Source organism: Puma concolor, chromosome B3, assembly GCF_028749965.1.
Source record: "Puma concolor isolate L17-30 chromosome B3, mPumCon1.1.hap2, whole genome shotgun sequence".
In the NCBI taxonomy this organism is placed as follows: Eukaryota; Metazoa; Chordata; class Mammalia; order Carnivora; family Felidae; genus Puma; species Puma concolor.
In genome coordinates, this window is record NC_141672.1 from 37,771,119 (window position 1) to 37,786,111 (window position 14,993).

General features: G+C 43.3%; 1 protein-coding gene across 2 annotated transcripts in view; it reads right to left on the bottom strand.

The window, feature by feature from the left end:
- MTHFD1 (methylenetetrahydrofolate dehydrogenase, cyclohydrolase and formyltetrahydrofolate synthetase 1) overlaps positions 1-14,993 on the bottom strand; it is a 62,474-nt gene that overhangs the window by 14,924 nt on the left and 32,557 nt on the right. For both annotated transcript variants that reach the window (XM_086709546.1, XM_086709547.1), the window contains 10 exons: positions 14,288-14,415; positions 13,623-13,720; positions 12,814-12,987; positions 12,042-12,178; positions 10,474-10,520; positions 9,726-9,833; positions 9,509-9,583; positions 5,926-6,028; positions 1,918-1,994; positions 939-1,079 (listed from right to left, as the gene is read on the bottom strand). In XM_086709546.1, coding sequence (XP_086565672.1) covers positions 939-1,079; positions 1,918-1,994; positions 5,926-6,028; positions 9,509-9,583; positions 9,726-9,833; positions 10,474-10,520; positions 12,042-12,178; positions 12,814-12,987; positions 13,623-13,720; positions 14,288-14,415 — 1,088 coding nt within the window. The remainder of the gene's footprint in view (positions 1-938; positions 1,080-1,917; positions 1,995-5,925; positions 6,029-9,508; positions 9,584-9,725; positions 9,834-10,473; positions 10,521-12,041; positions 12,179-12,813; positions 12,988-13,622; positions 13,721-14,287; positions 14,416-14,993) is intronic.

Sequence of the window (14,993 nt, forward strand, 5' to 3'; positions counted from 1 at the left end):
CCCTCTCTCTCTGCCCCTCCCCCATTCATGCTCTGTGTCTCTCTGTCTCAAAAATAAATAAACGTTAAAACAAATTAAAAAACAAATTAAAAAAAATTTTTTTTAATGTTTATTTTTGAGAGAGACAGTGTAAGCAGGGGCTGGGGGTGGGGGGCAGAAAGAGAGGGAGACACAGAACCTGAAGCAGGCTCCAGGCTCTGAGCTGTCAGCACGGAGCCCGACACGGGGCTCGAACTCACAAACTGTGAGATCATGACCCGAACCGAAGTCGGACTCTTAACCGACTGAGCCACCCAGACACCTCTGGGTGTAAACTTTAAAATGATTTCTTTTCTTACACATATTGGCTGTGGAAACAGGAACTTAGTATTTCCCCTTTTCTGAATTCAACTGACAGACTGCTAATCACAGGCCGAACATTTTAGTGTATGTGAACACAAACAGGCTTTCAAAAAATTAATCTGTAAGATTCTCTCATTTCAAACCTCTTATTACCACACAGTTCAGAAATAACCCTGAAGTGCAGAAGTAGCCTAGGGGGACCATCAGATAAACCGCTAATGAGTTGTTCCCAATGTGCTTATTAGCATGGACATGGCGGTCAGCGAGCCTCGTGACAAGAGGCCTCTCTGTAGGGAGAGGCCAGGTGTGGCTCCAAGCTCAGCTACTAAGGACCTCACTGGGACACTGGCTGTTCTCTGAAAACTGAAATTATACATCCGCTTTTAGGAATACTCACAGGTTCAAGGTGTTGCTCAAACCATCGGAAACCTGTGGTCTATTACTGGAGCATACCACCCGTTACTTGCTACGAAGTAGTGTTTATAAATTTCAAATTCTCTTACAAGCAGGAAAATCACAGTGAATTCATCAGTAACTGCTGAGATACGCTAACAGACACAGGCATGTCACTGAGCTTGCAGCAGCCGGGTACCCACCAGATCTTCGGTACTGATGGGCTCCCCCTTCTTGCTGGATGCCACCACCATTTTGCTCAGTCTCTCCCTCATGTCTTCTAGTGAACCGGTGAGAGCCAGGACAGCCATGATTTCACTGGCCACAGAGATATCAAACTGGGCCTGTCGGCAGGGAAAAGACAGGACACACAACACTGCATCCAACCAGAAGACTGGATCGCGAAAGCAATCCCTGTTTGCATCCAAGCCTTAAACAAATACCTTAAAAGGACAGAATGAGGGGCGCCTAGGTGGCTCAGTCGGTTAAGCGTCCGACTTCAGCTCAGGTCACGATCTCACGGTCAGTGAGTTCGAGCCCCGCGGCGGGCTCTGGGCTGATGATGGCCCAGAGCCTGGAGCCTGCTTCCGATTCTGTGTCTCCCTCTCTCTCTGACCCTCCCCCGTTCATGCTCTGCCTCTCTCTGTCTCAAAAATAAATAAACGTTAAAAAAAAAAAAAGGACAGAATGAGAGTAGTGCACAAAGAACTTAACGAAAATAATTCCCCAAGAACAAAAATGTGTAATCAATTATTCCAAGACCTTGAGTAGTTAATTTTTAAAAATAAATGCTCCAGTAGGAAAAAAATAAGCTCCGTTGAAGGCAGCCTTCAAGTGGTGATGGTTTCCCTAACCCACAAGGAAACGACACAGAAGCTCTTACATCATAAATGGCCTCAAAAAAAGAGGCAGTTTGAACAAATCACGTACGAGGATATTCACTGGGGCCTTCCACCTCCAGGAAAAAATACTGGGGGGAAAACACACAGGTGACACATGGGATTTATTGCGAAAGCCGTCAGGAGTGCTCGTTACCACACACCTACTCACTTCCATTTTAAAAAGGAGAAGGCAGAACAACACCTGGCAGGATCAATCGTACGGGAGAGGACGGAGGAGGACAGAAGCAGCAAGGATCTGGTTCACAAGAATGAATTTACTGAGAAATGAACAAATAGCTACCGTCCGTGTGTGCCCTTTCTCTGTTGGAGACTGTCCAATTGTGATCTTCCTCAGGAATCTATCATTGGTGTCCAATACTACAGTAGAAAGAGAAGATACAGAACAGCCTTCAGTACAAGCACAGTAAGTTAACCCGACAGCCTTACAAGTCCAACTCAACGACAGTCTACCAAAATTTGACTTCAAAGCTGATGGCAAAGCTAGAATATGGGTTGAAGTTCAGAAATGATGCTCTCAAACTATAAACAAACAGGGAATTATTTTAAAAGAAGGAGGGGTGCCTGGGTGACTCAGTCGGTTGAGCGTCCAACTTCAGCTCAGGTCATAATCTTGCAATTCTGTGCTGACAGCTCAGAGCCTGGAGCCTGCTTTGGATTCTGTGTCTCCCTCTCTCTCTGACCCTCCCCCGTTCATGCTCTGTCTCTCCCTGTCTCAAAAATAAATAAATGTTTAAAAAAACAAATTTTTTTTTAAAATGTTAATTTTTGAGAGAGAGCAGGCAAGCAGGGGAGGGGCAGAGAGAGGGGGAGACAGAGGATCTGAAGCTGACAGTGCAGAGCCCGACACGGGGCTCCAACCCATGACCTGAGCCGAAGCCAGATGCTTATCCAACTGAGCCACCCAGGTGCCCCTTATTTTATTTTTTAAAATATGTATATTTTTAATTTTAGAGAGAGACAATGCAAGCAGGGGAAGAGGGGGGCAGGGAGAGAGAGAGAGAAAATCTCAAGCAGGCTACACACTCAGTGTGGAGCCCAATGCAGGACTTGATCCCACCAGCCTGGGATGGCGACCTGAGCCAAAATCAAGACTCAGATGCTCAACCAAATGAACCACCCATGCACCCCTAAGAGACTTCATTTTTAAGTGATCTCTGCCCCCAATTTGGGACTTGAACTCACAACCCCAGGTCAAGAGTCATATGCTCAACCGACGAAGCTGGCCAGGGCACCCCTAAAGAAGGATATACATTTTTAAAGTTTATTCATTTATTTTTGAGGGGGCCAGTACACAGAGAGAGGGAGACAGTAACTCCCAAGCAGGCTCTAGGCTGTCAGATGCAGGGCTCGAACCCACAAACCACGAGACCATGACTGAGCTGAAATCAAGAGTCGGACATTCAACAAACTGAGCCACCTAGGTGCCCCAAAGAAGGATATTTTTAAAGAAAGAGTGACTTGGTTTTATTCTGTCTAGAGAATTCAAACAATTAACTACAAATCTGGCATCTATTTTAAAGCCCATTACACGTAAAAAGAAAACCAGAGCCGGCCAGTTTTTTAAAAGTCCAAGGTTATTGTTCTGTGGGGTGTCACTGACCTTACACCATCCTGACACATAAGAGCCATAAATGCAGGGCAAGGCAAATGCTTTCTGAAGCATGCTAGGTACAGGCTTACTCTTTCCTTTAGCACACTTAGAAGAAATAATTTCCATTCTGATGACAGAATACGTATCCAGTTGTATACCCCTGGAAAACATGGCAAAGATCAACTAGCTAACTAATCTTTTTTTTTTTTTAAATTTTTTTTTCCACGTTTTTATTTATTTTTGGGACAGAGAGAGACAGAGCATGAACGGGGGAGGGGCAGAGAGAGAGGGAGACACAGAATCAGAAACAGGTTCCAGGCTCTGAGCCATCAGCCCAGAGCCTGACGCGGGGCTCGAACTCACGGACCGCGAGATCGTGACCTGGCTGAAGTCGGACGCTTAACCGACTGCGCCACCCAGGCGCCCCTAGCTAACTAATCTTAATTCCACCTTCCAGGACTAATTACTGTTAACATTTTGGTGTATTACCAATTTTGTTTTTTGTATGACGTGCCAAACAATAATGAAACACACAATGAACAACAAACCAGTTCATACTCTAAATGGGTCAAACAGGAGAGACATTTTTAAGGCCCTTGATGACATGTGAAATTATTTTCCATAAAGACTGTAATAATTTAAACCCCCGGGGTGCCTGGGCAGCTAAGTCGGTTAAGTGTCCGACTTTGGCTAAGGTCATGATTGTGCGATTTGTGAGTTCAAGCCCTGCAACCAGCTCTGTGCTGACAGCTTGGGGCCTGCAGCCTGCTTCAGTGTCTGTGTCTACCTCTCTCTCTGCCCCCTCTCCCCCTCACGCTCTGTTTCTCTTTCTCAAAATTAACATTAAAAAAAATTTTTTTTTAAAATGTAAACCCCAAAAGCAGGGTCTTGCACAATGCATAACAATGCATGTACACACACACACACACACACACACACACACACACACACACACCACTTGGTAAGTGAAGGATGAGCCTACTCTTATTTTCAAAAACTATGTCAAGTTCTTTGTATTTGATTTCTCTCTATAAAATAGCCAGTCAATAGGTATGATCCATTTTTTTCCTTGTCTGCTTCTACTTTCTTAGGAAGCATGAATTAGACATAAAGCAAAGGAAAAGGGAATGAGATACTAAATTTTCAAAATGGATCTTTACCTTATTCCTCATAAAATATTATACCATCTGTCAATGAAAGCAAAGGAAAAGGTATACCAATGTGATTTTAGATACTAAAGAAGTCATCTTTAAAATGCCATTAACCCAGAGCACCTGGGTTGCTCAGTTGGTTGGGCGTTTGACTCTTGATTTCGGCTCAGGTCATGATCTCACAGTCCGTGAGTCAGGCCCTGCATCAGTCTCTATGCTGACAGCATGGAGTCTGTTTGGGATTCACTGTCTCCCTCTCTCTGCCCCTCCCTGCTCACTCTCTCTGGCTCTCTCTCTCTCTCTCAAAATAAATAAATAAGCTTTCAAATAAACATTAAAAAAATAAATTTAAAAGATTTTTAAAAAGGAGTACCTGGGCGGCTCAGTCGGTTAAGTGTCCAACATCAGCTCAGGTCATGATCTCGCGGTCCATGAGTTCGAGCCTCTGCATCTGTGCTGACAGTTCAGAGCCTGGAGCCTGCTTTGGATTCTGTGTCTCCCTCTCTCTCTGCCCCTTCCCTCCCCACACTCTGTCTCTCTCTCTCTCTCTCTCTCTCAAAAATAAATAAACATTAAAAACAAAATAAAAAAAAATTTTTTTTAACATCTATTTATTTTTGAGAAACAGAGTGAGACAAAGCATGAGCAGGGGAGGGGCAGAGAGGGAAGGAGACACAGAATCTGAAGCAGGCTCCAGGCTCTGAGCTGTCAGCACAGAGCCTGATGTGGGGCTTGATCCCATAGACCGTGAGATCATGACCTGAGCCGAAGTTGGAAGCGCAACCAACTGAGCCACCCAGGTGCCCCAAAAGACAAAATTTTTAAAAATGCCATTAGCTAGCAATAGTTACTAAGCCAATGAAAATCATAAAAACAGTGAATAAACTTGCCACTAGCTGCATTCTGCATGACTGGATAAAAATTTCTTCTTAGCAATGACACAGAATATGTAGATGCACCACATAAATAAAATTTATGTTGGTAAATTTGGTACCAAATAAAATTCTAAGCTACACCAGTTGTGCACAGAGAAAAGCAACCTACCGCCAACTGTTTAAACCTTGAAACCTACCTACTTTGTTACAAGAGTTTAATAAAATGAGGTAAAAATGAGTAGGCAACCTAGAGAGTGACAAGAAAAAGTACATCACGTGTGCCAGACAAGAGTTCTGGGAGTAAAGAACGGCATGATTCAAGAAGTGATTAAACATAATTTCTCTACTTCATGAAACCCAAACTTTTTGCATAAAAAGAAACTTGCAGAATGTTATTTCCAGTTTATGCATGAACTTCCTCACTGCAATCAACACTGAAAAGCCAGCAAAATGTCCAACTAACTCGACGAAAGGAGGATTGATTACAGCTCATAAGGAGAGAGACTGATGGAGGTGGCCAGAAAAACAGGTCAGGCACCATCTTGGTCATGCCTTAACCATGAAAACACCAACACACAAGCTTCTGGACCTTACACTCGAATAACCCCCACAGGCAGGGAGGGACGTGCAGCACAATGAAAGCCGACGGGGCGCGGACACTGCACTGGTACCTCTTTGCCAAGTTATGGTTTCTGGATCAATGTCCAATCTTGCAAATCTGTTTATCTCTTCATCGGTCAGTGTGTTAGGGTCAGTCTTTTCAATGCCCAGTCTCTGAAGAGGCAGGAAAATTAAAACATCAGTAAGACAAAACACAAGCATGATAAATTTTTTAAAAATTTATCTCCAGAGGGAGTGCCCTCTAGGAAATATAAACCACGTGATATTCAGAAGGGAAAATTAGAATCCTTAGGCCAAACCTTTATTTCTTACGCTTTCTCACACACACAGGTGTTGTTAACATGTTTATCCCTAACTGGGCCCCAGAGGCATTTCCCTAAACCTAGCCCTAAATAAGCACAGGGACACCTGGTTAAACTTCCGACTTCGGCTCAGGTCATGACCTCACGGTTCATGGGTTCGTGGCCCATGTCAGGCTCTGTGCTGACAGCTCAGACCCTGGAGTCTGCTTCGGATTCTGTGTGTCTCCCTCTCTCTCTGCCCCTCTCCTGTGTTCTCTCTCTCTCTCAAAAAGTAAACATTAAAAAAAAATTTTTAAAGACACAAAAGCACAATGACCAAAAAGTGCTGTACCTAATTCACCAAGCCCAAGTGTATGAAAGGAAACGCAAGGTACAAAAGCTTTCTCAAGCAGACAGTTGAGAACCCCAATTCACATGAAAAATTTGGAAGGGTAAAAATAAGTTATTAATCAGTAAAACTCGGTGTAAATCACCTTAACATGCCTTTTACACAGCACTGCATTTTTTAGTGCCTTCTTACTGTTCCAAAAGGCACAAAAAAAGTTTGTCTCTTCTTCCTCACAGAACTTGGAAATTTTATTTATTTACAGAGTATATGTATACAGGTCGCGTCCTGAAATGGAAAGTGAGCATAAAATGTATTCTCCTAAAAAAACAAAAATAAAATAAAATGTGTTCTCCTTTTTTTTCCTTTTCTATTTTTTAATGTTTATTTTTGAGAGAGAAAGAGAAAGAGAGAGAGAAACAGGGTGCGGATAGGGGAGGGGCAGAGAGAGAGGCAGACCCAGAATCCGAAGCAGGCTCCAGGCTCTGAGCTGTCAGCACGGAGCATGACATGGGGCTCAAACCCAGGGACCCTGAGATCATGACCTGAGCCGAAGTTGGACACCTAACGGACTGAGCCACCCAGCTACCCCTCCTTTTTTTTTTTTGCCTAATGTGTGGTAGATCTGAGTGGGCTCCAGCAAGCCCTGTTCTTCCCACAGTTCCTTTTTTTTATACTGTGAAGACTTTGTTTTAAAATCTCAGATGTGGGGCGCCTGGGTGGCTTGGTTGGTTGAGCATCCAACTTTGGCTCAGGTCATGATCTCGCAGTCTGTGGGTTCGAGCCCCGTGTCGGGCTCTGTACTGACAGCTCAGAGTGTGGAGCCTGCTTGGGACTCTCCCTCTCTCCATCTCTCTCTGCCCCTCCCCTGCTCATGCTCTGTCTCTCTCTGTCTCAAAAATAAATATAAACATTAAAAAAAAAATTTTTTTAATAAAATAAGTAAAATAAAATCTCAGATGTGTTTTCAGAGCTGGCCCTCACTGGCTCATCACAGGCCTCAGAAGCCTGGTACATGACACTGTTTACAGAAGTTACCCCAACTCTCAGTCACTCGGCTGAGAATCTGCCACTGACACCCCACTCCGACTGGGCACACGGGGTGTAGACCGTGAGCACACTTTGCCACAGAGGAGGCCTGGGGACCCAGGAGGAGACCGAGGTTCTAGCTCAAACCTGGAGGTGGGGTGGTGAGAGGGTACTTGCCTTGGGCAAGTCCCTTGATTTCAAATCCTAGAGACTTTTAAAGAATCATTTACACATTTAGTCCAGCACCTCCCCACATCTGACAGAATGTTCCATCAGCAAAGGTAAGGTTAGACGTTGCCTGCTCTTTACATGCCTCTCAAAACATGACCCTTTTACAAAAACAGAGCAATAATTAACTTACCTTACACACAGGATTTTTGGGGGTATGAAAACAAAGTAAGCTAGACATATCATAGTGTGTCAAAGTCACTTTTTCTCAAGTCCAGAAAAAAAATGCATATAAATAAATAAATAAAACATAACTGTAAAGCAAGTAGGGCAAAACATAAACGATGTAGCTCGGTAAAGGGGAGCTTCATGTACTATTCTTGCAACATCAAAATATAAAGTTGCAAAAAATTTAAAATAAAGTAAATAAAACTATTGTTGCTCATAAGCAGCGCGTGCCATTTACTTAAGCTTACATACGCCAGGTTGTCTATAATATATATGTACAGGGCACCTGGGAGCCTCAGTCGGTTAAGCATCCGACCCTTGATTTTGGCTCAGGACATGATTTCACGGTTCATGAGGTCTGTGATCACGCTGACAGTGTGGAGACTCCTTGGGATTCTCTCTCCTTCTCTCTGCCCCTTCCCTGCTCACAATCTCTCTCAAAATAAATAAACATTAAAAATATATATATACATATAATTTCTTTCATATGCAAAAATGATGAACGTATTTTCAAATTTTATTTTAAAAAACCCTCTTGTGCTATCCCTTTTGTGTCACACCCTCCCCAGATCTATAACCTCTGGCACCTACTGATCTATTCTCCATCACGACAGCTTTGTCTTTTTGAGAATGCCACGTACATGGAAGCACACAGTATGCAACCTTTTTTTTTTTTTTTTTTTTTTTTTTCAACGTTTATTTATTTTTGGGACAGAGAGAGACAGAGCATGAACGGGCGAGGGGCAGAGAGAGAGGGAGACACAGAATCGGAAACAGGCTCCAGGCTCTGAGCCATCAGCCCAGAGCCCGACGCGGGGCTCGAACTCACGGACCGCGAGATCGTGACCTGGCTGAAGTCGGACGCTTAACCGACTGCGCCACCCAGGCGCCCCAGTATGCAACCTTTTGAGACTGGCTTCTTTCACTCCACATAATGCCTCTAAGAGTCATTCAAATTGTGTGTATCAATAGTTCATTCCTTTTTATTGCATAAAAGTACAGGTTTGTTTATCCGTTCATCCACTAAGGGACATCAGAGTTGTTTCTAAATGTTGGAGGTTATTAGTTGAGCTGCTAAAAACATTCGTTTTCTGTATGAACACAACTTGACATTTGTCTTGGATAAATACCTAGGAGTAGGATTTCTGGGTCACAGGGTACAATGTATGTTTAATGACTATATATTTGTTTTTATTTTAGAGAGGGAGGGGAGGGGCAGCGAGAACCTTCAGCAGGCTCCACACTCAGCGCAAGCCTGATGCAGGCCTCTAACTCATGAACCGTGAGATCACGACCTGAGCCAAAATCAAGAGTTGGACGCTTAACCAACCGAGCCACCCGGGTGCCCCGGAAGTATCAGTCTTCTTGACTGAGGGTGGGGTGTCAGTGCTCTACGTATTCCAGGACTAACCACCTATAATTTACAGATGGATGAGAGATACCCTCTACCACCAACCTTTGTTATGTATACAATGACCTTAAAGCTTACGGTTATGGATGTAACTTGATCTAAAATAGGTATCTCCTTATTAATCACCCAACTTCATACAATTATCAAAAATGAACAGGGGAAAATCTCACCCGTAATCTTCGGATCTGGATATCAGAGAACTTTCTCACTCCATTTACTGATGGTACCAAACGATTAAAGAGAGCCTTAAAGAAAAGGAGGAAAAGGGCTTTGAAGTGAGAGGAACCCCCTGCCTTGCCACCTGCATCATCAACACCCAAGGGACCAACAACATTAGTTTGGGTGCGTCAGCCCTTTCAAAAGTGCCTGTGGGCCTCAGGAGCCTACCTTGTCTGTCTGGGTTAGTTCGTGGAACATCCGGGCATCAATGGCTGCAGCCACAAGGTTGTTGGCTGCGGTGATGGCATGGATGTCACCAGTGAGGTGGAGATTAAACTACAAAAGAGCAGAGGCCACATCAGTCTTTCAGCTTCTCCGACATCTTCCCCGATGATCATTGTATCGCAACCAAATCAATCCCTGTGTTAAAGCTAACAGAAACCTGACGGCAGCACAGTTAGCAAACAAACACCCGGTACAAATCGCTCTTGAAAACATAAATTACAGACTGTGTAGCCTCACAAGAAATTGGTGTTTACCTGAAGGGACACGTCCTGTAACCACAAACCCCGTACCACCAGCACCAGGAGCAACCACGGGATACTGAGGGCACACTCCTGTCCTTTAGACTGTGAGCACCGAGGGGTTCATGAGGGCAGCCCTGTGCCTGTATGCTCATACCGTGCTCCCGTGTCTGGAGTTACCGCTCTGAATACACCTTGTGTTGGTCCTTCCCATTCCCATGCTTTGTTTCATCTCTTGCTTAAAATTATTATTCCCAGTGAAAGCCAGACCTTGAAGTCCTTGTCATGTGAAAAAAACTAAGCTGTCTCACAAGCCTGCATATTAAGATGTTTTCCCTTTCTGATTAAAAAGAAGTCATTTGTCCACTAAGAACTCTGCACAAAAAAAGTTAATCTCTGTAAGAAAAACTATAAATAAAGGTCCAAATGAAACCAAATTCCAGGCACTTTACCTCTTCCATGGGAATGACCTGGGAGTAGCCACCTCCTGCAGCGCCACCTACAGGGCAGGCCAAGGGTGAGGACTCAGGTTAAGTGTGTTTCTCTACCACTTGCAAATCAAATAAAAGCAAATTGGTTTTCGTCGCTGCTACGCACATTATCTATTTACTTTTTTCAACCATTTGGACAGCTTTGACCAAGTGTTTTCTAATTTTCTTTTACCAGTCTAAAACACTTGATCTTGCTCATGCTGAATAGTCTCCGTTGAAATCTGACTCTAAATGACAAAACCATGAACACATACATACCTACTCATTTTTAGAGACAGGTTCCCCATGATTCCTAACATTTGTTAAAAGACCCAGCCTACAGTTACATAAAGGCAACTCTGCTCAATTTCCTACTCTCATAAATGCTACGCTGGCATTTTAAAAAAAGGAATGTTTAAAATATACACGCCAAACACAAACACAGAGACTGTACTTCTTCCTAAATAGGAGACACATGTTAGAAAACAGCTTAACTGCTAGCTTTTGCTGGTCTGTTTGGATTATTAACAAAAGACCAGTCAAAATGTTCTGGTTATCAGTGAGACGAATGTCAATTTGAGGTTTAGATTTTGTGGGTTTTTTGTGAGGCAGAGACCACGCGATGAAAATGGGGCAATTAGTGATAAGAGGAAAAGCAGAATACTGGGTTCAATAAGCAGTGCAAGGGAACGGTTCATTCCGAAGTTGAAAGACAGTTGGTAAGACAAGCTCAGAGTGTACTGAGTCGGGACATTTATAAAATATATTACTACAGGCAGAAGAGCAAAGGTGTGCCCTGTGCAGCAGTCTCTAGAACAAGCAGAATATGTGATGCTCTCACCGAGTACATGAGAACACTAACTCTACGAACTTACGATTAATGAAAATACTTTAAATGAAAAGAGCATGTTTGCAGTACCACAGCTACCAAAAACGAAAGGTGGAGAGTGAATAGTGACGTCATGTTTTTGTGCAATCAGAAGAAACCCTGTGTGGGCAGTGCTGTTAAAGCGTCTGAAACTGACATGGCACCCACCCTGGCACTTGACAAAGTTACTCTGGGAGTCCCAGCCACTGCTGCTGACAACTGGTGGCAGCGGTAACTATCTCATATTAGAAGAGAAAATGCATACGCTGCGTAGCATAAAACACAGCGCAAAGCATATACTCAGTAACAGTAGGCTTTTCTTATTCCCAACAGGCTGAGACAGCTGTAGGGTGTCTTTGTTTCTAGAAAGTCAGCATGATGATCAGTACCTACGATTACCTTTATTGTTACTGTGACAGTTGACTATTAGTCATAGAAAAGCACCTCTCGCTACATTATTACCCATCCCAGGGAACCCCTGTGCAGTGTCAAATAGTGACAGCAAGAGCTGGGATGATCTGATGAAAAGCCTTCACCAAAAGCATCACAATAGGGGCTGCACTACGAGGACATTCCTGGTGTCTATATGAAGACCCATAAGCATTCCTGGGTCAAGCGGACCAGGGAGGACTGAAGGAGAAGCAGTGGACTCTGGCCACCCAAGGTCTAGTGCTACTAATACCTTTTATTCCAAAGGTGGGTCCCTGAGAAGGCTGTCGCACACACGCAAAGACATTCTGATAAAGATGGGCGCCAAGGGCTTGCACCAGCCCAATGGTAGTTGTGCTTTTCCCTTCTCCCAGGGGCGTTGGAGTTATTCTTCAAGGTGAAAGCAAAAGAGGGAAAGTGAATTTACAGGAATTAAATTTATGTGAATCACTACGCCAGACCTAGAGAATAATTTTTAATCTGAATAGTAAGGAAGAAGAAAGACCTGAAAAGGTTCTTTTCCAAGAGTCTTACTGAAGTTGCAAAAAAATGTTACATTTAAAAAGACTGTTGTAATTGAGCCCCTCGCACTGTGAGGAGAAAATACATTTGATCTTGTAGAGACACTGCTATAATTTTAATAGCTCGATGTAATCTAAAAAATTAGCTATTGTGTATAACTCAGCCAAACCATAAAAATAAATGCTCAATACATCTACTGAATAAAAAAATCTGGGGTTGAAAAAAAAAAAAAAGGTGATTCCATCTGAAGATAAGCTTTTAAAACTCAACTCTTTCCCCTACTAGATGGATAACCTTGACAAATTTTCTCATCTCCAAAGGGTTAGAATCTACTCTTAATTACCTCACAGGGTTGCTGTTAAGAGTCAAATGAGACTAAACACATGTGAAAATGCCGAAACCAAATGAAAGGAAACTTCTCATATATATGCTAAGAGGAAATGCAATCTTTGATAACAATAATCAGGATTACGATTCCAAAAGCAAAGGAGTAACAACCATACCCGGTCACCACCACGTATTTTCCATCGGGTTGGTGCTTCAGGCGTTCCAGTGCTGACAGCAGAACCTTGGCCTTTGTCTCACCGTACAATTCTACCTCTTCGGAGAGCAGACCAATTTCCCGAGCCAGGCTGCCAATGGACTTGGGCTTGCAAGATCGTGATATGTCAATGTCACTTACAAGAAACAGAGAAAATATCTATCAATCTTGACTCACTGAACTTTTTTTAAAACCTTTAATATTTTTTTTTAATGTTTATTTAATTTTGAAAGAGAAAGAGCGTGAGTGGGGTTGGGGCAGAGAGAGGGAGACACAGAATCTGGAGCAGGCTCCAGGTTCTGAGCTGTCCACACAGAGCCCAATGTAGGGCTTGAACTCACGAACCATGAGATCGTGACCTGAGCTGAAGATGGACGCTTAACTGACTGAGCCACCCAGGTTCCCCTTTAAAATTTTTTTCAATGTTGATTTTTGAGAGAGAGAGAAAGAGAGACAGCATGAGTGGCAGAGGGGCAGAGAGAGAGGGAGACAGAATCTGAAGCAGGCTCCAGGTTCAGAGCTGTCAGCACAGAGCCCGACGCGGGGCTCGAACTCACAAACCGTGAGTCATGACCTGAGCTGAAGTCGGACACTTAACCGACTGGGACACCCAGGTGCCCTGACTCACTGAATTTATTTAACCGCATCCTAGGAACGACCCACCCCGACCACTGATGGCGCTTCTGGAGGTGGCACATTCGTAGCCATGGTATCTGTGAGCTAAAAACAGATAATCCACAAAGTTTTAAACCCGTAAAATTTTATTTTTACCTGGGAACAGGTGTCTTGAGATTAAGGCTGTTATACCGGATCGTCCACTTTCCTGGCTTAAATTTCTCCAGGAAACGCTTTGCACTCTCTACTGTGCTCTAAACGAAAGGTCACAAATGGAACTTAGAAGAAGTGGTTATTTTAACTTCCACCTCAATTCCAAATCCCCGGTCACTCCAGTTCAACCACAAAATGAACAGCTTTATGACCCCCCTATAAACATGCTTCAATCCTAGGCAAGAATCTACAGCCGCTAAAGTGCCCTGGGTTCGCCCCATCTCAGCTTGTGTGTGTATCAACAAGGGCAAGCAAGACAAAGTGCACTTAGCAAAGCTGTGGGTTCGCACTTTCCTTTTCCTGAGGTTCTGATACTCCAGAGTAAATCCCCATTGTGCCATCCCTACCTTGTCCTACTAATAGAACTGGTTCTATATCTCTGTTCTAACAGTCCCTTTTTCTCCTTCAATAGATTCACATCCTTACTTAAAAGCAGTAACTTGAATTCTGGCAGCTTTTTACAACCATTAGAAAAACTTTTTTTTTTCTGGCATACAACAGTATTAGTTTCAGCTGTATAACACAATGATTCAATATTTGTATATACTGCAAAATAATCACAGTAAGTCCAGTTAACCCCCAGTGCAGAAACTTCCATTCACACGCACCTGCATTAGCATTGCCACCGTCATGGGCCCCACACCGCCAGGAACAGGAGTGATGAAGCCCGCCCTCTCTTTGGCCTCATTGTAGGCCACATCACCCACAACTTTTCTCCCATTTGGTTTTGTATCATCTGATCAAGGGGGAAAAAAAGCAAGGCAAGGTCTCACAATTGCAATCGTGGTGTTTATTTCCAAGTTAAGTGATTGAGTATGACAGCTTGCACCAATAACTAGAGTTTAGGGTGTGTATTCCCATCAGGCTCAAACATCTACTTTACTAAAAAGCTATAGGATGACAGGTGTTTGCTATTTTCTAGGTAGAAACTTACTTTACCTGCAAAAATTCACAAGTTGCATAAGTGGTGTTTCAGAACCAGGAGAATCCTTTTGCAGTCATGTGGCAAATAAAATACCAACTGTTTTTTATTCTTAAAACCAACTACCCAGTATGTAATGAGCACCTTTTAAAATGTTAATTTGCCAAGGCCTACAAAGGAATTTTTTGGTGCACAAAGCTCCAACTATGTCACAGCTGCCAGATACCGTTTCTACAGCAACTGTCAGCACTTTGTAAGCTCCATGCGTGAGCTGGAGGAACAATTCAACATCCAATTCCAGAGACAAGCAGCTACTTAAATGTATGCAAAAGGCAAAGAATATAATTACGCTTCCCTTAAAAGGAAATCAGAACAACTACAAATCTCACCAG